The sequence below is a fragment of the Aptenodytes patagonicus genome, chromosome 3 (genome assembly GCF_965638725.1).
Source record: "Aptenodytes patagonicus chromosome 3, bAptPat1.pri.cur, whole genome shotgun sequence".
Classification (NCBI taxonomy): Eukaryota; Metazoa; Chordata; class Aves; order Sphenisciformes; family Spheniscidae; genus Aptenodytes; species Aptenodytes patagonicus.
Genome location: NC_134951.1, coordinates 53,550,275 through 53,563,070, shown reverse-complemented (window position 1 = coordinate 53,563,070; position 12,796 = coordinate 53,550,275). Strand labels below are relative to the sequence as shown.

Below are 12,796 nucleotides of genomic sequence, written 5' to 3'. Positions count from 1 at the left end.
CGGACAAAGCCTGAACAGCTCTTGCTATGTTAAACAAGGGATATCCCCAAGCTGCTCTTTATACTGCAGTACTTCAGCGCAACGCTCCCGTGGGCTTTGCACAGACGACACGGCGGTCGTCCCCCCCAGAGTCATGGGAAACCCCTCCCTGCTGCGCGCAAAGGCTCCTCTTTCTTGAAAATATCATTTGCTCTTGAAAAATTACTCCAAAAAACCCATATACATCTGTGGCTTCCCGTCAGGGTGGGAGAAGAGTTTTTTGTCGACACGTCTCATGTTTCCCAGCACGCTCTCCTGTGCCTTGGCCAGAGCCCTCAGTGTAACTTTCTGCTGAGTCAGGCTGCTGGTTTTCTTATCCCAAATCCCAAATGGGTGGTTTCAAGTACTCCAGGCATTTTTCAAAGACAGTTTGAAACCCAGCCAAGCCCACAGGGGGTGTAACTCTTCTTCTGACCGATTTGCAGTTGGGCTGGTTGTCTTCCTGGACGGGTGAGCTGGGCTGCAGCTGGAGGGTGCCATCCCGGGGGACAAACATACCCCACCCTCAAAATCAAGTGAACTTTGTGATTTTTAGCAGCAGTAAATGATCCCATTGGGGGTTATCTGACCACCAAAACTACGCTGGCTTGGCTGAAGGGTTGAAGTGCAGAGGCCCACGTAAATACGCGCTTACAGACTCCAGCAGACGCAGCAGCAGGTCCCCTCCCCAGCCCCAATCCCCCCACCAGCCGGTTTCACCCGCTGCTCGGAAGTCAGCCCTTTTCCAGGTCCTGCGTTTAGATGTCCGTCCACAACACAACGAAACAGAGCGAAGGCAAATGTGCAATGTAGAGATCCATTATGCTTTATTTACATGCGTCACCATCTCTTTTACAAACTAGATTACAATTTAAAATGGAATACACAAGGCAATATCTACTAACACCAAGTGGAGTAAGCACTGCGTCTCTACTTCGTTTGGAAAGGGGCAGGTTTTGCTCCAAAACAAACTTCCTTCCAATCTCCGTGTAGTAAGGTAGTATATTCCTCCAGGGCAGCATCTTTTTTCTTTTTTTTTTAATATAAAATCCTCAGTAAGACTGCAACATGAGAGTCTGCTTTCAAATGAAAGTACAAGATAGCCCAAATGAAAAGTATAAACTGTTCAGCTCTTCGGTATGTAAAGACGGCCATGCGCGATAAGGCTGTGGATTTAATATTCTTCAAATTTACATGGCTTGAAACAAAAACAGATAAAACAGTTTTACAGATACTGTATACATATTTTTTTCCAATCATGCAACTTTTTTTAAAAAAAAGTTAAACATGTGAAGCCAAATGTACAATCCATTTTTTCCAACCCATAGTAACGAAATGTATCTGGTCCCCCTTCGCATCTGTTGGCAATTCCTAAGGTATATCGTGTACTAGAAACACTTACAGGACACTGATTGCCAAGCAATGACATCATTTTAGAGAAATACATGACCTAAAAGGTAACTTTTTGAAGCGGTAGCACAAAAATTTCTGGAGTTAAGCAGTGGTCAACTATCCGATTATTCTCAAGAGAAAATTTTTTTACAAAATCATTAAATCAAGCCCCAAACCTGTGACTAGGAACTGCATAAATGTCGCTCTTTTAGACCTTTTGCTTAGACCAAGTGTTTAAACGATACCTATGTAATTGTTCTGGACCTTTACCTGTTTTACACTGTTTCAGAAGGAAAACTTCTAGGCATAAACATGTTCAAAGACTCAAAGGCCAAATTTTCAAAAGGTAGGTTCCCAAAATTAGCCATTCTTCAAGTCTGTGTTTTGATACCTAAATAAGTGGCCCTTTGAATTCAGCGAGATTTATTTAGCACTTCTGGAGAGGCGGGCTTTTGCTGGGCACCTCAGCAGGCGTCGAGGGTGGTGACCTTCCCGTGGGCCTGGGGGGAGCTGGCACCTCTCCTTCCTTTGAGAAGCAACGAGGGCAGAGCAGCTCGCCCCCCACGACCATGCTGGAGTCCCCGACGTTAGGTGCCTGACACCAGGCACTTCCATTTGAAAATTCTGGCCCCAAAAATGAGCAACAGAAACCAAACCCAAGAGGTTGGCCAAGTCCACCCCTCTTCAACGAGTGCTGGGATGTTCTCCACAGCAGGGGCCCAAGGTGTCCCAGCCACGCCAATGGAAATGCTTTCCTTGACATTGCTGGGAGCCAGGTTAAGCCTTTCAGCCGCTAATGCTTTTATTTTTTTTAAAAAAAAAACTTCTCTGCCATTGACGCGCTGTCTCTAAAGCAAGTGTTTTTTCTCCATTTTCTGAACAGAGTGGACCATAGTTTTCTCTCTCATTTCTGCCAGCGGGAGCTAGCTCTGTTGAACGCAAGAGGGTTAGGCGGCTGTAGCAGAGCGGAAGTTGCCCCCATTTGGCTTAAGCTAATGGGCCTTCCCTTGCCTTTGCAAAGAACTGCATCTGTACCAAGAAAAAAAATAAGATTATGGATTTTGGTCACCTTGGCCATACGATCAAGTCAGGCCTTACTGGTGCTGTCAGCGACCTGGTCGGTGGTCTTTGGGCAGACACCCCAGGTCTCACTGGAGGCTCACCTGTGCAGGGGCCAAATGCTACGCCCCAGCATGGGGAGCCACCGAGTGAGCTCTGCTGGCGGCCGAAACCACGGGGCAGGGAGACAAGCCCAGCCGCAGGGCGGCAGCTGCGGAGGAGCCTTGGGGAAAGGAGCACCAGAGGGAAGTCCTTCAGCATACACTCACATTTCGGGGGGTACCGGGAAGCTGAGAGCTAATCCTACATGCTCAGAGGAGGCTGGTGGTAAGGCTCTCGACCAATTTTGGTAAAAGGTGCCTGCAACTGGACTCCGATAAGCAAAACAACCTCTAGCCCAGGTGACCACTGTGCCACACGAGCATCCTGGGTAGCTGGCTGCTGACAGAGATGGGCAATGAGCATCACCTAACTCTAATAAATGTAATAAACTAGTCCCCACGCTGACAAATAGACCACCTCGGTGTAAAAAGAAAAGAGAAGTTTTTTTAAAAGGCGAATGATAAACCCTTGGCTGCTTGGAAGAGTTGATATGCTACAGGGCTACGATAACCACAACTGCACAGACTCTACACAGTCATAACTGCGGGGAGAAACCAAGAAGTGCATCTTTACGAGAGAACAGCGTGGGGGCTACAATACAAAAACAAAACTTCCATCACACTAGGAGCTGTTGTTTCACCAATATCACCTCAGGGACCTGGAAAGTAAGGAGCGAGGAAGGGCCCACAAATGCTTTTGTGTGTGTGTGTGCGTGCGCGCACGCGCGCATGACTGCATGGGCAGTGGCAGTGGCGAGAGGGAGTCACTCCACATTGCATGGGACAAGGGTCGGTGGGAACTCATGCACTGAGACTTTGGGTTAAAATGCTAGTCTGTTTTCCTAACATCCATGCATAATGATCCATTTCTGTACATAATAAAATATATTTATATATTTATATGCATAATGCTTTTATGCAAAGAAAAAAAACTTCATATATCGCTTTAGAGAATTATGTATACACATGTCCTATTCAGAACCTCTTCATACCGAGTTCCTATGTACCATTGGTGTCTTCCCCTCTTTTTTTGTATCCCTCCCCCCCAAGATACTAATAAAAAGTAATCAAACTTTCCAGATTATAGAGAGGATCTATACAGCACCATACCTTTTATTCATTATTATTATTAATTATTATTCATTTTACAAAAGAAACTCTTAGAAGCAAAATATATAAAACTGCCTTGTCTTTCAGTGTCATTTATCCTGTTACAATCTATGCTCATATGAAAAGCCATTTGTATGATACTGCCACCTTGCCATTCCCTTTCCTGCTTCTTCTGCCACAACGGATTATACACAATGAGAAGGAAAAAATAATCAAGGATATACCCAAAACAACAACAAAAAAAGGATCACTGATGATCACACACCCTGTAACGACCTGTGCCTCAACTCCCGGTATTGCCACTGCAAGTCACTCGCCGACGCCCAGCCTCTAGGCCTGGCTTTTCTGCGAAGTCGTGTATTTCCCTTAATTTTCGCTTTTTCAAACACATCTTTGGAGGTGGCTATGTTCAACTTGTTTGGCAGCTCAGCTTATAACTCCTTACCAGCTCGCTGCGGCAGTAGGGGCAGCCCCGCTAACATAAGGCAGGAGGGGAGCCTGCTCCGGTGGGCAGCAAACGGGCTCCTGCCTCGGTGCATGTGCGGGCAACGGCACCCGCTGTCAGTCAGTAGTCATGAGCCAAGAGGCAAACTCACCGGCTTCCCTTGTTTTGCAATCAACCCTGGTTTGACACTTATGGAAAACAGGGGTGCACTATTAAATTTAAGGAAAGAATAAGAAAGAAACAAACAAACCAACCCAACAAACAAACAGACCACACGCATCACCTCTCTCTGGAATTCAGTCGGTTGATCGGTATAACAAATGCTGTATATTCAGAAAACCCTGACGTCTGAGCAGTGTTGGGTTATGATCACTTCCTTGCGTGTGTGCAGTACTTCAGATTCCCCAGGGAGAGAAAGCAAAAATGGTCAAAAATCTAAGGAAATCAAACTGGAGGTTGTAGGGGGGAGGGTGGGCAGACAGGGAAAACCTCCAAAAAGAAAAGCCAACTTAAAACATCCCATAAACCATTAATATATTGAAACACCACATACTCATTGACAAGTAACTATTGTAAAGGCTACACAGTGTGTTCTCAACAGGATGGTGCTGAACATTGTCTCCACAGCAGGTGCTTGGCCATCCCAGAAAAGGAAGATTTTGCATACTTCAGAATGAGTTCAATTCCCCAAAAAAGAGAGAAAAAAAAAAGAAGAAAAAAAAAAGGAGGATCTTCACTCCAGTAAGGGGCCTATTAACAGTCTGCTTTGTTAGGAAAATAATGCAGGGTTCACAAAGGTCGTAAGCTGTAAACAGTATCACTGTCCACTTGCTGACAGCAGATTTGGCAAAGGGTTCTCTCTCTACATCTCGTGTCAGTTTGAGGGCCTGGAGAGGAAGAGAAAAAAAGAAGACAAGACAGTGAGACTGCTGCATGTAGTGAAAAAACACAACATACAAGGCAACCAAGCAAACCTCCAAACCAAACAACAGCTTGCACTGACAAGCAATTTTGATTTGTTTGCACCCAGAAGCTTCAAACTTACAGCAAGGAATAAGTTGCATCATGACCCTGCCTGAAAATGCTTCTCCCTTGCCAAGGTTTGAGTGTGCTGCTTTGCTGGCTTAGCTGCTCCCAAGCAGGAAAGAAAAAACCCTCTCTCCAAAGAAAAACAATGGCAGAGTCTGATTTACAGAAACCCAGCGCATCGTCTATTTGTTAAGCATATTTCCAGGTGAAGCACAGAAGGATCCTCCAGCTTTTCTCCATTTTTCACAATCACCCTTTCTCAGCATCGCCAAAAGGCTGGACAAATCTTCTGTCAGCATTTGACATCGACCACCACCCCTGAAGGACAGCTGAAGGAGGCTGCTCAAGAGAAGCAGCGAACAGCCACGAATTTCGGTTTGGACTTTAGAGTTCTCCATTTTCCTCCTTGTATGACACACCATCAACAGACAGGGTCCACCCGGCTTTAAAAACGGGGTGAGGGTCCAGCTTCTTCTGTAGCCATGAAACTTCTCTGCAGAGGGAAAGACACTGGAAAGACACCTTGGATGCAGCATGGAGGCGACTACGAAGGGACATAGTAAGTAGGTAAAACACTGAAAACAGATGAACATTTCAACGAAGAGGGCCAAGGGGCCAGGTTTTTAAAGGTACTCAGTAACTTAAAGATATAGGCAGGCACCAAGTAGGGTTTTGGAAAGTATGTACATTTAAACATTCCCATGAAATCCTTTCACATCTTCAGAAAACCCACTTGGCAACCACCCACATAGCTAGGCGTATAACTTCTGGCTCTGAAATGGCTTCGGAAACCAGGGCTTAGTCCCCCACACCACTTATAACCTGTTGAGGATTTTCCCTGAGATGAATGATTGGTGATTTTTTTATACAGTGCAAGAACAAGGGGACACAGAACAAGGGGACACTTGCTGAAACCAAAAAGTCATTTAAGTTGATTATAGGAATGTCTTTACTCTCAAAAGATCCTGGTATCAGGCACCCTCATGAAAAATGGTGGATTTAGGGGGACTGCGGGATTAATCCGGACCAGCATCTCCTGCAAGGGGGATCACTCAAAGGCTGTCACAAGATGAATCTCCATCACTGCCCCTCTCCTTTCTAAGGTGCCAGGCACTGATCCTGTGATAACATTTTATTAAAATGACCTATTCTGATAACGCTAAATGATTGATGGAAATTTAATCATTTTGTCTCATGGTTATTAGAGCAACGGTGTGACAGCTGCTCCCTGCGCCATTAGGGGAGAACTTCATTCAGCACAGCTTAGGGAGCAGACAGATTGTGCGTTTCACCCAAACAAAATTTGGCTTTAGCCTTAATTATGTGGAGGGGTTTGGGGTAGACTGTTTTGTGAATAAAGGGATTTCCGACTGGATCAACATATCGATGTCTTCATTTTCAAAGGGCAAATTAACGCTAGCCATTCGTTAATGTGACTGCCTGGCAACAGCTCCATTTGGTAAGTGTGTCCTGATGGCCGTAACAAGGTCAGGAGAAGATATCCAGACAGGCCTGGTAGCCCCCAGTAAAACCTGGCTAGTGGCTTCTATGCAGATCAAATGAGTGCAGGCCCTTTTCTCTGCCTCTTCCCAAAGCCTTAGCACCAGGGGGGCTGGAAACAGGCGAGTTCCCAAAGCGCAACCTCATCCGAAGGCAAGGCTCGGGTCCCGCGCGCCACAGCCCGGCAAGCCGGCTCGCTCTCATGCAGGCGCCAGTTACGCTGAGTGTGGGCTTAACTTCGGCATGTGTGAGAAATCTTGCTGACTTTGAATGGAGCTATTAATTAAAAGTAAATGAGTACAGAAACTCCTGATGAAGTACCAGAGTAGTGTTTAACGTTTAAATTAAAAATGTATGTAAAATATTGTACTATGAAACAAAGTGACAAGAGAAAAAACTGGAGGACGGATGACGATGAGCATCATTTGTGGAAGTGGCACTGCCCGGTATTTTTTCCTGAGGACACCCATCCTTCAGACAATGCTAACGTTTAGGAGACAGACACACAGCTGAGGTGAAATTTGCTCGTAGCAGAACAAACCACGCTCCATTTTCACAGCTCTATTTACATGGACTTTGCAAAGGGATTAAAAAATGAAAAGAAGTAGATCAAAGTCTTAACCCGCCTGCCTTCAAATTACCCCATTAAAGTCTGTAACAGACCCACACACTCTCACTTTCTGTCTTGCCACAAGAAGCCTCTGTTAACCCTGAGTTAGCGGCCTGCTGCTTCATAGCAATGAAAACTCTATCAGGCAGGGAAGCAAGCACTCCAGTTACATCTCCATTTATCAGTGGTCTTCAACCACAACTCCCCAGTGTTCCTCTCTCCCTGCCCCCAGATATCTCCAGCTGCATCCTGAGCCACCACAAGGTTTTCTCCCATTCCCAACGGCCATGGGAAAAGCTCGTCCTCTGGAGCGTCACCCTGAATCTGCAGAGGCAGATGGGGTTTCTCCTCTGGTGAGCCAGGATGATGCTGTCCTCTAAGGGCAACACGCAGCTCTCCAGGTAAAGTACTTCAGTCCCCACTTTATCCTTTTTCCTGGCCTTTATTATTGGGTCCTGGTTTGAGGGATAAGAGCAGCAGAAGTATGAGCACAGGGAGTGATTAAAAAATATATAGAACAGAGGTCATGGAGGGATACGAGAAAGGTGAAGTCTAGCAGGGCTAGTAGGTTAGAGCAGCGTTTGCTAACTTGCCACAGCAAAGGCATAGAGCCCCCTCTTTCGTGTGGCATGGTTTCTTGTTTCTTAGGCTGGGCGGAACTTCCAAAAAGGGCACTACTGGAAAACATCATCTGCCTGCACTTCTTAAGCCACTTTCCTGAAAATTCAGTTCTCCCTTGAAAAGCTCCTCTGCCAAACCTGAAGCCCATTTTCAATCATCAGGGAGTGGAAAGGAAGCAGAAATTTTAGACTTTCTCCCAAAGTTTCTTAGACTTCCTTTTCTTCTTCTGAGGAAAGCAAAGGCTTTCTTTTGGAGCCCAGTCTTCACAACTGCATTGATACCTGGCCTCTGTCACACACGCACGCACGCACACACTGAAAGTAGAGGCAATTCCACTATGGCTGTTTTGATCCCCTGGGAACAGAAGGCTAGAACGAGATACATCTGCTGGACATTAGAAGAATCCATAGTAGTATATCAAGCTGTAGCTTATGCAAGCATATATGCATGTGGTTGGTGAAAATAATGACTTTCAAACAAAAACAGGAAAAGCATTAAGTGAGGAGTGAGGACGAACTCCTGCTTTGTCACGTCCCACAGACATTTTGAACCCTAGATGCTAAATCTGTTTATCCTATCTGGTGGAAGAGTGTAAAACAAAAAGCAAGTATTTCTGTATTTTCTAATTCTTCAGCTTGCAAGCAATTATGTGGGAGAGGAGATGCCCCTTTCTTCCGTCCTTTTCTCTGCCCTCCCATCCTCTACCTTGCTACTGACCGGTTACAAATGCTACTCTTGCTTTATTCTGTGGCCGAGCTGTTGGCTGCGATTTCCCTCCAGCGACAGCCATTTCCTCACCTCTGTCTCACGCCATTCCACCACGTAACCGGATGGCCGTCTCCCAAGCCCCACGCCAGCTCGTGCACTGTCAGAGCAGCTCTGAAGGATCATCTGCCACCTGTTGCTTTCTCCCTTTGATCCCAACGGTGCCAATTATGCAGCACTGGCAATTTCTTCAAAATAGAAAGGTGACGCATCGATGCTCCCCAAAGCGAGGCACAGATAACGTGCACTGGTGGTAAATTTATCAGTAAGCTGACATAACAATCAGCACATACAGTTTTCTGTTAAAAGAAAAGTTATGTGCTCCTTTACGTAATTATGATATGAGAAACCGCACTACCAATACACAGCTCCTCTGTGCGGTGGCCTACCAAGGACCTTCTGATTTGGCTGGAAGGCTTGTTGAGTGGATCACATCTTGAAAAATATCACTACTTAGAGGTCTGTAAAACAAGTGTTTTCCCTGGGCACCACTCTGTAATGACTCCCCAGGGACAGGAAATCCCAGTAACTACTTTTACTGTCCAGAGACTGAGGATGCAAACATTTTGAAGGACAACTGCATCCTTTAGTGATAGATGTACATTCAATCTAGTGCCTCTGTCCCTTGATTTGTCATCGCCGCCAGCAGTACAGCTTCTACTCCAAAACGGGGGTAGGCTCAAAAAGCAAGGCTTGATTAGGCATGGGTACAAGTTAATATTCTGCCCGAGGTTTTCACAGCTCAAGACTGAAGAATACACAGTATTTGTTTAGAAACAAGTAAGGAAGATAACTGTTGTGGCCAATTCTTCTATAAGGACAAAATTGCAGCATGAGAATTTTTTGTTCAAGCAGAATAAAAATTAGGAATCCCGATGCCGTGGCAGGTATGCCACAGTGACACCCTACAGGCTTAGCGTACGCTGCCCTAGGATGGCACTGTGCTGAGAGACAACGCTGAGGTCAGGGTGCGAAGTCCTTATTTTCTTTCTAAGGCCTGAACTTTCAGGCATGTTGCAACTTCACTTTTTCTCTTTAAATTCTACGCATAAAACCAGATCTTTTCCAGCTCAGAATCGGGGGCAGAGGGTGAGGGAGAAGGATGGAAAGAGGAAGAACGCCGGCACAGAACTAAGACTTATGGGAGCTAAAAAGTTGCTGTGCTGGTACTTGCGCAGGCACGTAAAGCACGATAGTGTCTCTTTTCCTTCTGCTCCTGCTCTTCCACTCCAAGAAACATTGCAAACCATAGCGGACAACTAAGTATTTTGGAAGTAAATGTAACTAAAGATAGCAGATCATTCTCTCACCCTGTATCAGCTCCCTGGGACAAAAGGCTTGCCCAGAACTGTAGTGAGGTGCCACGACTATTGATACGCATGTTATTCTGATATCCCAGCTGTCTACAGAATCATAGAAAAGTCCAGGCTGGACAGGACTCAGCATTATCTGGTCCAACCTTCTACTGCAGGCAGGGCCTTAGGTTAGGTTATTCGGGTCCCCGTCAAGCCAAGTCTAGAATATTTCCAGCAAGGGAGAGTCCACCACTCCTCCAGGCAGTTCACTTTACCCTCAAAGGCGGGTAAGGTCCCTTCCACCCATTTTACAGATGAAAAGGAGACACCCAGAGAGAAATTGGTCCACCCATGCCCACACACTTAAAAGTAGATCAGGTTTTCCTAATGTATCAGGACCTGAGGCTGAACAACCAAATTCACAGGAAATTTCTGCGCTTGCTTGCAAGAGGAGCAGGCGCATGCAGACTCCACTACATATGTCACTGTGTTGGTGCCCATACAAGAAGACCATATGCTGCCACACTTGTTTTTACACCTACAGACATGTCAGTGTGCAGTTATGCCGGCTTTCCAGCACAAGTACTGCCGATACCCAATTGCTGTTGACAACCATCATATCTGGCTGGGTTCAACCCTCTGCCCTGGCCAACAGAGAAGAGTTTAGATACAGGACACCATCTCTCTACAAGGTCTCCAGGCTTCTTGACAATCTTACGGTAAATTTTACCCCCTGCCTTTTGTTCGGGGACCTGAGGAGTGGGGTGGAAATCCTGCCAGTTATGGGTGACACTGCCATTGATTGACAGACATCAGCCTGGGTGTTTAACACAGCACCTTTTAGGCAGGATGATGCTGGACTAGAGGAAGAAGGCCAAAAATGCTTGAAAAATACATCTTCTGTTAGGGTTAAAGTACATCGGCTGGAATAACGGTGCTTTCTTTAGGCACTCGGGAGCACTGGGAAGGAGACCTCTACTATGGATCAGAAAAGGATGGATAACTACTGCACCTGTGCAAGACCAGAGAAGGATTTTGCTTGCACTTGTGAATCTGAAGAATAAGAGCCACTTTCTAGAGTAAAAGGTACCTGCATGGCTAGAAACATCCTGAATTATGGGTTTATAGTGCTATGGAAACGTGCTATGTACTCTTTATTCTGAATATCCTCATAGAGAGGTTTTTTTTCTCTGCCAGGTACCACAGCCTCCGTGCTATGGAGTCTTCTCATTTTCCTCTGCAGTAACTTGAAAATGACAGGCCAATAATGCTCACGTAGGTCACACAAAAGGATTTCCACCATGATGATATAAGGCAGGACATCCTCTATCATGACTTACAAGTGGTAGAAAAGGCAAGAGAGGGAAGGTCCTTCCTCAAAACCAGATTTGTATGAAATAAATTACCCATGAAAGCCAGGAGAAGCAGTTTGCAAAAGCAGGCAGTGCAAGGGAAAAACAACGGGCAAGATACTCGGCTCAGCTGTAAACGTGCATAAACGCAAGCCATTCTCCACGGCATCATCTGGGAAAAGCGGCTTTCTTCCTGGAGTAACCGCAGACAACCACTGGCTACACAGCAGCCTCCGCTAGCTGAGCCGCGTCTCCGTCCCATTACCGCTCAGCAGATGTCCGCTCCATCAGACTCCAACAACTGCCACCCTGTGCGGTAATCTGAGTGGAAAAGCTGATTAAATAGCCCTCGCAGACTGGACCAGAGCGGAGCGTTACCACCACCCAGCCGCAGGTACTTGATTTAATGGGGTCAGTGTCCCCATGCACCGTGTGGGACTTGATCAGGGGCAGCGCTGACGGGAGCATCCTGCTGGAGACTCTCCAGCAGTGGCACCAGGAGCCCAGGGGGCTGTTGCGTGAGCATCCTTCCTTCATCCTCCCTCCCCAGGCCAGGAGAGAGAGAGAAAGGCCAGCTATTTACGTACGATACTGTGCACTCCTGCTGGCCTACGCTATACCTGTGCTCTTTGGCTGTCATCAACACAAGACTTAAATCTCTCCGGCTGTCAGTTCATCACCTTGGCTGAGTGCTGAATTGCTATGAAAAAAGAGTTCGACCTTTCCTCAGCTGCATGACGCTATGTTTCTAAAAAGGATCTCTCATTACGCACTTCTTCAAGAAAATATGTTTTTAGGGGAGCTATTTAAAAGTCTGGCTCAGAAGAAGGAAAGAAAAAAGAAAAACCACCTGTAACCACCCCAGCTATCAGGCAACAGCATGTCTGGGGACCAACACTGATCTGCAGCTCTAAACAATCATTACCGCTCATTCACATGAAAAAGACAATTTGTGAAGACTCATTCTGTAATAAAACCTGTGTGCTGCCGATCCAGAGAGGAAAGCACTGGGGAGACCAGTTGATGCGGGCTGTTCTAAAAATATCAGTTTGTGCTGTCATCTGGTGAGAGTATGTCATCCTGTAATCTTGGCATCTGCAGGGACAGCAAGTTTCTGCCTAATTATTGCTGCTGAATCACATGACAAAGCATGAGGTACAAAAAATATATCTATATAAAACAACAACAGAAGAACACCCAAACCACAGGATCAGACCACTGTCCTGGCTTCAGCCTGCAACACAAGCCTGCGGAGGCAATCCTGCTTTTTACAGATCTTTTTCCTCAGTTAATAAAACACCAAAACATAAACCCAGATTAAAAAAACACCAAAACCAAAAAGACCTACTCACAGAAGGAGTGAGCGATTCATCATGTTTGTGTGTCAGCTCATGTTGCCTTCACGCAGCAGAAGCCACAGCATCCCTGCAAGCGTAGGACTGGCCCCTGAGTACAAGGGGCTTCGAGGGGCACTGCGGCCAGAGGGACTGCACGGGGGG

General features: G+C 46.2%; 1 protein-coding gene across 4 annotated transcripts in view; it reads right to left on the bottom strand.

Moving 5' to 3' along the window:
* Window positions 1-821: 821 nt before the first annotated feature.
* The window catches only part of FOXO3 (forkhead box O3), a 95,317-nt gene continuing 83,342 nt past the window's right edge, over window positions 822-12,796 (bottom strand). For 2 of the 4 annotated variants that reach the window (XR_012994886.1, XR_012994887.1), the window contains 2 exons: window positions 5,171-5,698; window positions 4,925-5,012 (listed from right to left, as the gene is read on the bottom strand). Coding sequence is in view for 1 of the 4 variants with exons in the window: in XM_076333363.1 (XP_076189478.1) it covers window positions 4,794-5,012 (219 nt within the window). In the remaining 3 variants the exon portion in view is untranslated. Of the gene's footprint in view, window positions 5,013-5,170; window positions 5,699-12,796 lie in introns of all 4 variants that reach the window. The other 2 variants (XM_076333363.1, XM_076333362.1) reach the window with 2 other exon arrangements.